At 31.6% G+C, this 11,178-nt stretch overlaps 1 protein-coding gene across 1 annotated transcript; it reads right to left on the minus strand.

The window, feature by feature from the left end:
- Window positions 1–7,004: 7,004 nt before the first annotated feature.
- LOC111196839 (uncharacterized) lies at window positions 7,005–11,178 on the minus strand. The gene is made up of 4 exons (XM_049482817.1): window positions 11,148–11,178; window positions 9,539–9,784; window positions 9,095–9,442; window positions 7,005–7,217 (listed from the first exon to the last, which is right to left on the minus strand). The coding sequence occupies exons 1-4, from the start codon at window positions 11,176–11,178 to the stop codon at window positions 7,051–7,053; spliced, it is 792 nt and encodes a 263-aa protein (XP_049338774.1). The 3' UTR covers window positions 7,005–7,050.

Genomic DNA, 11,178 nt, shown 5'->3' on the forward strand with positions numbered 1-11,178 from the left:
TCAGCTCTCCCTTCTGCCCTGCCCCTAAACCCATACATCACCCAGTGCCCCTCTGAAGCTTCTCCTCCCATTTTTTTTTAGCATTAGGGTTGAGTCAGCTAAAATCACTCATTTGTGTAGGATAAGTGTCCTCAATCTGGCAACCCACGTAAACTTTGCATTGGGAAGGAGGGGACAGGGCAGATAATTCTTTCCAGCGTTATAAGTATGGACAGAACAACAGGTTAAAAAGTGAAGCCACTATGTCTCTTACTCCCTCTGGTGGCTGGCACCAGTCAACTTTTAACCCCGTCTATTTCAATTCAACTGAATAAGAGATGGCGGAATCTTTAATCTAAAATTACACATCCAGGATTTTTGGAAGTTTGGTACATTCTGTACATTCTGCAACCCCACTTCCTGTGTTAACAGTTAATGTGTTTTATAGGAGTTATTCTGTGATATTTAAAGGGGTGTGGCGATGTGGTGATTGACAGCTGAGGGCAAGTTGATTGACATGTCGCCTTGACATGTGGCTCAGTCAGGGAGCAATTAACTGTTGTAACAGAACCTTAGGGAAATGTTCTCTGCAGTTTTTTTCGGAAAGTGGATAATTTCCCTCCATCAATTCATTAGTATTCATACTTTGTTCTTTGTTCTAATTTTAGGATCTAGGTTAGGTTTTAACCTAATGTTAGGTTCTTAATGCTAGCTAACTAGTTAACTAGGTTAGTTACCTCAGGTAAGCTAAGTTAAGTAACTTGTTTGGTAAAAATGACAGTGAAACACAAAAAATAATCGAGGGCAAGTATTAAAATATTTCACGACAATCACAGCCCCGTCTCCCACCTCTGCCTCGACAGTTCTGGCTCCAATTTGCCTCTACTGCGCAAGTGCACGCAAGAGGAAAGCTTTCATTTCGGCCATATTTTGGCTTCAAAATGCTGTAATGAGAGTGAATAAGGATGTCCTATCCATATTTATATACAGTTTATGGTTTTTATTTACAGACAGCAGTAGTAATTTGATTTAATGCATTCTGTCATTAGGTACGTGTTGTATTTAAGGTACAATTATTACATAATGTTGCTTTAACCCTTACAATTCTGCTCATATTTTTGAAAAAGGTGCTGAACTAAACTATGCTTGACTGTGCCATCTCTAAACACCGGACACCAAAACATCAGACTTATTTTTTTATTGACAAAAAAAAGGAAATATGGTTTCAGGAGTGAGCATGAGCCAAAATAATAAACAAAACCAACTAACAAACAAAGACAACTAACTTAACCTAAAAATAAAGAAAACGAATTACACCAAAACAGGATAAAAGATAATCAAACAAAATGGCACACATCCACTTCTTTACCCAAAGAAATATAAGAACCCTAACAAAAAGTTAAAAAGGCACAAACAAAAAACAAAATGGAGGTGAGGGGTTGATCTGAGCAGGATGTTCTTCCAGGTCAGAAAAGGGAAGGAGCCTCAACGTTGCTTAGGGTCGTTGAGGCCCCTGGTGGCCAATCAAGGTCCTGCACCTAAAAAACTAAAACACACAAACAGCCCATGCATACACACAAATGTAAAATACTACTAGGGGTTGTAACACTAATACAATCCATTGGATGATTCAGTGTTTCTAAAGTTCTAATCCATACATATCTCCACTCCTGTGGATTGTTTTATGTGGAATTTTTAAAAGTAAGCATATTATATATATTACAAATTTATTTATTTATTTATTTATTTTTTTCAACGTTATATAACTTCAGAGGTTTTAATTTATAGAATTATGTAACTTTATGCAACATACATTTTTTAACAGCAAGATTACATCCTTGCAAAACTTTCTGCATCCAGCCTAGTTTGACCTATTTTCAAGATTAGTAAACAGTAAAGTATCACATATGACAATTTAATAAGAAAACATCTTAGCTTAGCATAGTGTACCAGTCAAAGGTTTGGGCAGACATCTTCTCATTATTTTTAAACAAATAAGTGTTAAACAAGTTTTATACTTTAGATTTTTCTAAGTAGCACATTTAGCTTTGAAGAAAGAGCTGCACCCTCTTGGTATTTTAATCTCAGTGATTCGTGAGGTGGAGTCACCTGGAATAGTTTTCTCAGCTCTTAAAGGAGTTTCTGGAGGTGATGAATAATAGTTGGAAGCTGCTCATACCAAATCACCTAAAATCACCCATCTCATTTGTGTTCAGGTCGGGGATTGTGGAGGCCAAACAAGTAATTACTTGTTTACTAAGTAATTACATATGTGTCCATTAATTGTTTTGATGTCATAAGTATTCATTGACAGTCCAGAAAATAAAAAAAACAATGAATTAAAAGGTGTCTCCAAAGGTTTGACTGGTACTTTACATACAGTATTGATAACAGTATCTTCAACATACTTACATTTCTCTATAATTAAGTAAGTAATATTCCTAATATTCCAAGATAACTGTATGTCAACTAATCAGAATCTTTGCATGAGGACCCCCAGTCAGTGCCAGCTGGCCCTCATTGGACTGATTAACAGCCAACTGGGACTGACATAAAAACCCTCTCTTAGCCTTCACTGGGAGATAGATGCTGGTGGTGAAAGGAAGGCTGAGGCAAAACTTGCAACTAGTGCCCCAATTAGCCATCGCAATATTTATGTAAGTTGTTTTGGGTGTTGGCAGAGGGTGTTATTTTTTCACTCCCTGTGTCTGTGTCTCTCTGTGCTTCTGGACTACCGGGTCACAGTGGCCATGCCCCAATTCCCAAGAGCACTGTCACAGTATGCAAAATCAGCACTAGTCTGGAACACTTTACCTAACTCAAATGTCTCGCTTTCTTCATTGCCCAGCTGCATGTGGACCACTTGGTGAGTATGAATGTGTGCATTCAAATAATTAATTACTTTTAATTTTTCCATTCTTACTAATGGTTGTGATAAACTAGCTATCTAAGGTTAGCTAACCATAGCTGAACCTCAGATGCATTTTCCATACCTCAAATTGGATAGTAGGCAGGATCAGACGCTACAGCATAGACATAATCGATCATTCAGAGATGAACATAATAGCTGCTGTCAAAATATAGTGGTGCTTAAACTTGTACATGTTTCTAAATGCATGTTTCTTTAATATCTTAATAATATTAAAGAAATTATTATAATATAATTATTAGTTATTAAATAAAATAATAACACATATTGGTATTTGGGTCACATTGAGTCACACATCATTGCTAGTATATGCAAGTCACATAAAAGAACATACCATAAATAACATACAAATATCACTGATAACCAATAGCACTGACAACTGCAGTGTAACAGTACTGAACTGAGGAATGTGATGTCATAAATACATCATAAATATGCAAAATTAAACGTTTTGATGTAACTCAAACTCTTTTATTTCACTCAGTTCTTTTAATTTTCTATAGTTACTTTTAACGTGACCGTTCCTTTGTGGTGTGACTGTTTGTAAAGCATGTGGCATAAAATTCGCAAAATTTAATACATACATTTGAAATGAATGTGTCATAATTGGGCAGGTCTTAGATATGTGCAGATGCAAATCAAAGAATACTTTATCAAATAAAGTATAAGACAAAGGGGTGTTCAGACAAAGCAAGGTCAATACCGGTAAACAGCAGCAATAAGGGTTAAACATACCAAAAACAAAATACAGTCCATAGGTCATATACAGCAAGGCAATATCAGAAGACAGGCAAAAATTAGGGTCAGTGAAAACAAACGAGAGGCTTAATTTATATAAAATTCGACCTCATTTTTGAGTACATATTAGCTGAAATTCTAAATTATTTTGCGTATAGTTAAAATCAGAGGTATATGAATGGATGGATTATCACAGACTGGAATACATGGAAATGAACTTATTTGCCCACTTTTTTATTGATATCTGTCAACCTCGCTGCACCGAATTACCAAATACACTAGATGATGGGACCCAAGCAGAATAAACGCCCAACATGTTAACAGCCAGAGGTGGAAAAAGTACTGAAAATTTTTTATTAAGTAAAAGTACCTTTACTTTGCTAAAATTCTACTCAAACAAAAGTTAAAGTACCCATCTAAAAATCTATTCGAGTAAAAGTAAAAAAGTAATTTAAACTGTACTTTGAGTAAAAGTCACATAGTTACTTTTATTTATTTGGTGTTAAAAACGGTACAAATCATAAATTTCATATTTTTAATGAATTATTATTTCAAATAATAATTTGGACCTTTCAGGCAGTATTTTTTCAAACCACCCCATAAAACATTTTCAAGAACAAGTGGCATATGTTTATATGATCAATTTTTTCTTTACTGTTAAAAAGTTAAAAGGTTATGGTCATATAGGTGACTATAAACCGTATTGTTATAGTTTTACAATTCATTATTATTTAACTTACCATTGCTATGCATTAACTGTTATTTGCTTGTTTTTTTCTTTACATCCAAGCAGATTGTTTAATGTTTCCAATAAAAACTTAAGGAATTATCATAAAAAAATGAAAACATACAAAAAAAATGTTGGTCGGCGCAGTGCCGTAAAGAAGCACATATCGATATGCAGCATAACTCAACAGAACACCGGCCCCCCGAGCCGCTGATTCAGCTGATTCTCACAGCGTCTCTAGCACTAACCGTAATAAACACTGCATGGAAATGTTCAGCTGCGCTGCCATGGAGAACAAAACTCCATTTTCTTTTTTTCAAAAACAATTATTTTTTTACCCTCAACATTCCATTTGTTACTCAGTAACAGGGAGTTTTCCAAAGTAGCAAAGTTAATTACTTGTGTCAAAATGAACTTGAGTAAAAGTAAAATTACAAAAAATTACTTTAAAAATTACAAATTACTAATAAAATCTACTCAATTACAGTAGCGTGCGTAAATGTAATTTGTTACTTTCCACCTCTGTTAACAACTTACAGTGGCAGACGAACACAGACTCCTAGCCAACTAGCTAAACACTAGTGTGCAGTCCAGGATTGTAAAAGCCAATCATACCTTAGCAAAATACAACATAGCCAAACATTGAGCTTGTGGGCAGTCTTAAGGGAGCGTTTTCCACTTGGTCTTAGTGCTTTACCCATCTCTATTTAATATAGCGTAACATTGTTTTTAAATAGTAAAAGCTGCAAATGAACAAAACTGACTTTTGAAAAATTATGTCCGTGATTGAGAGGAAACACATTTGTTACTATTAATCTAAGCCCACGTTATCCCCTAAAATATTAGCTTTAAGCTGATTCCACTGTAGCAAAGGTAGTAAATCATTGTATGTATGTTGATTCAGAACAACAAAAATGCAAAACATGCAAATAAAACAAATGTACAACACACTGAAAATATATTAACAATATGAAACTTAAAAAAAAAGATTTTATTATCAGACAGACACTAACAAACACAGAACAGCAGGGACAATATGATAATTATAAACCCATACATTAATATTTCTACAATGAATGCTGTTCACATAGAAAATACCATTACAGCAGTTTTCAAGATTTTTATTTTTTAAACACAATTTTTTTTATCTTATTGACGGATCTTCACTTGTGAGTACACAGGCTGATCACTGCTGTTCTTTGTTCTGCTTCTTCTTGAAGAGGATGTTTGAGTAAAGCTGAGAGTTGTGTAGCTCAGATCTCCAGTTTCCTCAGTCTGGCGATGTCAAATCGTAACAAACACAACGGTAAACATGTTAAAATGGTAAACAAACCAAACAAAAACATATTTCAGAACACATGATATACAGTATCAGTCAACAGTTAATTGACATTTAATGTTTTATATATTTTTTTCATTGTAAATGAATAAGACTCTGAGAGAACACATAAGGAATCATGAAATAACTTAAAAGTGTTAAACAAACCAAAATACTCTGTAAAGCAGCATTTGGGTGGATCGTATTTGTGGTGTTGTTAACTTGTGGTTTCTGAGGCTGGTAACTGTGATGAACTTATCCTGTGCAACAGTGGTAACTCTGGTTCTTCTTTTCCTGGGGTGGTCCTGATGAGGGCCAGTTTCATCATAATGTACTTGATGGTCTTTGTGACTGACCTTCATTTCTTAAAATATTTTTTTTATTACTTAGTTGAGTAGTTCTGACCATAATGTGGATTAGAAAATTATTCAAACAGTAGTATTTAAATGAGTTTTTATCTTCAATGTGGAACATTTTTAAATAAGGAAAAAAACACTGAATCAAAGATGTCCAAACTTTTGACTGATACTGTAAGTTTGAATGACGGTTAAATATTTTTTTGCAAGTATTTTTAATGATTCTCCAAACTATTTTTTTTTAAACTTTACAGTAATGTTAACAAATAGCAAATAATCTTAAATATTAAATAATTAAGTTATTATTAATCAATATTATTAAAGTTATTAAGTATTAACTTTATCCTCAATATAATGTTTATAATTAGAGTCAATTAAGAGTTAGTTCAGACATTCTGTCATACATACTGTTACTTAATATATTGCACATATTTTTGGAACTTATGGTTATTATTTATTTGATTCATTCATTTAAAACTATACCTGAGTTTTGAGTAAATATTAGCAGAAATTATAGTTTCTGCAGAGGCATAATGTAAATTAAATCTCTGATGTTAATTATTAAATTATTTAAACAATCTTTAATAATTAAATAATGAAGTGATTATTAATCAACATTAAGTCATTATAAGATATTACCACATTTTAGTCTTAAGAATTTTGCAAATAATAACCACAAATTTGTGTGGATCAATAATGTTTGAGTCAATTATTAATTAGTTCAGACATTCCGTCATAAGTATTGTTAATTAATGTACCCTGATTGTAATGTGCTACCAATATTTTACCTAAACCTGCAAACAGCATAAACATGAGTCTGGCAATACATACATTTCCCAAAGCTTATATACTGTTACATATTATGGTTAAAATAAGCAAAACCAAGTTTAAGTATTTTTGATTGAAAAAAAAAAAATACAAAAGTTAAAAAAACAGATGTGAAATAATTACCTGGTTTTCTTGCAGTGTTTGACCTTCAGCAGCATCTTCAACAAATAAGAAGTCAGTCATTCAAATGCAAGTAAAATGTGTTGTAGTAAAATATTAATGTGATGAACATACCTTTCTGATGACTGTTGTGTAATTTTCGGCACATAAATAAAACCACAACCATAAATATGATGTTTGATGTTGCTAAAAATATAACAACTGGGACCAAAAATGGATTCTCTGTTAAAGAAAACAAAAGAGAAGATATTTAATATTTGATCTAAATCTCATGATGCAGACTAACATGATGCAGAAAATGCAAATATGAACTATTTACATTCTACATTTTCTAATTTATTGTTTATCATATATAATTTTTTGTCTAATACATGTAATTACACATTAACAATATATTTTACAATGACCTGACCGCTGGGCATGTAATCACTGTAGAATCACTCTATAAATGTATGTTATACACTTTAGTAAATAATCAAACCTTACTAAATATACATATATTGTAACTTTTGTTAGATGTATTTTATTTATTTTTATTTTTTGTATTTATTTCTATGTTTTTATGTGAATAATTACTGTAATGCTAAAATAGAATATTGTAATTACCCTGAAAAAGTGAATGTAATTAAACTTTATGTATTGCTTTTTTTTTATAACTATTATTTCACTATACTTAGGAAAGAGAGTTTTACAATATTGTTATATTATGAAATAAATCTTATTTTTAACATGTTTTAAAGTTGGAATTTTGTTTAAGTGACAATGTACAGTACACGCCACTGTAAAAAGTGGTTTAACTGGTCAATTTAAAGTAACCTAAATTACGTAATTTTTTTTCAGTATTTATTATTTAATTAACCTAAATTAAATTATTTAAAGTACCCTAAATTGTGTGGAAACAAGCAGTTGAACTGGGCTTAATTAGTTTATAAGACTGACTGTTGTTTGTTGAACAATGTGTTGAAGGAACCATTGAAAGAAAGTGTTTTTGTTAAATATATATTTAAAAGGTAAGAAATGTAATTAATATAAAAAACAATCTTAAACCAAAATATTTCCTAATTCTCTTAAGCCCAAAACAATGAAAGAAAATTGAATCTTTGTCAAAAAAAATCTGTTTGATTCAAAGCATTTATTTGAGTTAAAAAAAGCTCAGCTGTTTGTTTCCAAATTAAGCCATTATTTTAGGTTGAAGAGACCAACCACTTTTTAAGGTAAAAAACACATTTGGAAATTGTTCCTATGCACACACAGCAAAGCAAGGCACTTTATTAATGTAATAATGAAGTAAATACACACTTTAAATTACATTCTGAAAACATCTAACATCTTGTTAAAAAAAATCATTTTAGTATAATTACATTGAGCATTTTAGACATGTACAAGACAGGAGAAAGTAAAGTAAAATTAAAACTCACATCAAGATGCACTTGAGTAATTAATAATTACACAATACATCACCAGTAGTTATACTTTTATTATTGTTATTACGTAATGATTGGTGATTGACTGAAAGTTTTGTTTTAATGTTTGGCATGTGACAACTATGTTACGTTATTAAGTATACATATTTATTATTTTTATTTTTAAATGTATTTTGTAAATGTTTATGGTCCAGATGTAATGTCTGATGATTATTTATAAAAGAAAGTGTATGCGTTGCTATTACATTTTTATATATATATATATATATATATATATTATTATGTTTTTAATTGATCATACACTTAATTGATCATTAAGAATTTTTGACAGATTTTTTTTTTTGCTTAATATTATCTTACCCATTTTGTTTATTTGTTATATTTATTATTAAATGTTTAAAACTGTTTTAAAATGTTTATAGACCAAACCCATTGTCTTATAATTATTGATAAATGAAAGTCTGCAGGTTGTTATAGCATTTTATTTTTATCTGTGACCATAAACCAACAGTGATAAAATTAAAATTATGCAGTTTATCACAAATTTATTTTATGACAAAATACTAATATAACAACCAAAAAACATGTATTACCTTACCATAACTTGCAGTAAGATGTACGAATATACATTTATTTATTTACTTATTTATTTCAAAATTTCAAAATATTACCTACCAAAGTTTACTTCAGTTCCGTTCCCGAAGAAGATCTCTCCACATGCAGCTACAGCACAGTAGTAAGTTCCAGCATCAGAGAGGCTGAGGTTGTTCTTGGGGAGTTTGTAGATACAGCTCTGTGTAGGAGAAACAGTCTCAGAGCTTTTCTTACACTGATCACTCCTGTTTCCATGAGTGAAGATGATTCCTGGATCAGATTCTCCTGATCCGTGTCTGAACCAGTACACACTGTGATCTCCTGCAGAGTTATCTGTGAGTATTGAACACTGCAGAGTTGTATCTCCTCCCAGTTTAACAGGATTTGATACAGGAGGCTGGAGAACAGTGTAGAGACTTGAAGGTGGATCTAGAGAAATGAATAAAGATGAAGATTAGATGATAGGAGACAGATCTGAGGTGTAAAAAAAAGAGTTAGGTATTAATTAGTGTAATAAGTACCTACCTTTGAGGACTAAAAGTGTGCAGTCTGATAACTCAATATCTGTATAATATGCAGCTGCACAGAAGTACGTAGCTGAATCAGATGCTTCTACATTTGAGATGTTCAGAGTAAAAGTGCCCTTTCCTTTGAATGCACTAAAGCGTCCGCTCTCATTAAAATTGTTGTGAAATTGTGAATCAGAACTAAATCTAAAACACGAAGTGATGAGAACAGGCTTCGTTCCTGGAGTCTGTTTAAACCATGAAACTACTGGTGACTCAGAGTATAAAAACAAACAATTCAGACTGACATTTCTACCATTCTGAATAAATTTAAATCCACCTCGGCAGGCAATTCCAGTCTTGGATGTTCCTCCTGGAAACACAAAATTGTAATGTTATTGTTTTATAAATATATATTTTTTTAAATACAAAATGTAAGTACATACATCAATACAGAAAAGGAAAAGTAACTTATTATTAGTAAGGACTTTTTGTTAAAATGTAAAAAAAAAATACTAATATTATTTAATTTAAAAAATACATATAAACATTACCTAATGCTGATAAGACCAAAACAATGACATAGAATTGAATCATTGCCAAAGACTTCAAGTAAAATTCAGTATATTCTGAAAAAAAGAAAAAATAATGTCAGTCAATTATGTCATAATATATATATATATATATATATATATATATATATATATATATATATATATATATATATATATATGAATTAATTCATTGAACTTACATTTTCTGAAAGAAAAAAAGCTTCCAGGAGTCTTCCTAGATGTGGCTTGATGTAACATGCCCTACTTTGTATGTGAAGATTTTGCAAGCACAAATTTATAATTCTGTGCTGACAGCTGATTGGCTCTCAAAACGGCACAACAGGAAGCTGAAACGGGTCTTAACCACACAGACCCCTGGTGTAAATATAGGACTTGCATTTAACTTACTATTACTGGGTTTGGCCAAAACAAATGACTTCAAACTGACAAACTGCAATTAAAAAAATAATATCTGATGCTGTTTAACATTTTAATTAGTAAATAAAAACAATATATACAGCAGTGACATTAACAGCAGTAGTAGTCATTAACTAAAAACAAATGCCTGGTTATACAATTTTCAGTTTAATTACACTCAGTTTATCATTTATTAACACATATTATGTTATTATCCACACACTGAGACTCCAAGCTAGCATTCAGCTATTTAGCCTTTTAAAAAATAACTCTTCACATGAGATAGTTAGTGTTAGCGAGGTTAGCTAGCTGATATCATCCCTAGGTCTTATTCACACAGAGTCTTGATGCTAGCTTTTAGCCTGCTGAAAAATGACTCTTCAGACTAGATATTTAGTGTTATCTAGGTTAGCTAGCTTATACAATCCTCTGTTATTTACATACAGAGTCTCAATGCTAGCATTTAGCTATTTAGCATGCTAAAAAATACTCTTCAGACTAGATATTTAGTGTTATCTAGATTAGCTAGCTTATATCATCCTCTGTTATTTACATACAGAGTTTCCATGCTAGCATTTAGCTTTTTTTTTAGCTTGCTAATAATGACTCTTCAGACTTAAGAGTTAGTGTTAGCTAGGTTAGCTAGCTTATATCAACCCCAGTTCTTATCCGCACACAGAGTCTCCAT

This window comes from Astyanax mexicanus, chromosome 8 (assembly GCF_023375975.1).
Source record: "Astyanax mexicanus isolate ESR-SI-001 chromosome 8, AstMex3_surface, whole genome shotgun sequence".
NCBI classification, from domain to species: domain Eukaryota; kingdom Metazoa; phylum Chordata; class Actinopteri; order Characiformes; family Acestrorhamphidae; genus Astyanax; species Astyanax mexicanus.

Coding starts and splice junctions, on each gene's coding strand:
- LOC111196839 (XM_049482817.1), bottom strand. CDS start 11,178: ATGGAGACTCTGTGTGCGGATAAGAACTGGG. Junction 9,785..11,147: donor GTGTGCGGATAAGAACTGGG/GTTGATATAAGC, acceptor AGTCACCAGTAG/TTTCATGGTTTAAACAGACT. Junction 7,218..9,094: donor CGGAACTGAAGTAAACTTTG/GTAGGTAATATT, acceptor TTTCTTTAACAG/AGAATCCATTTTTGGTCCCA.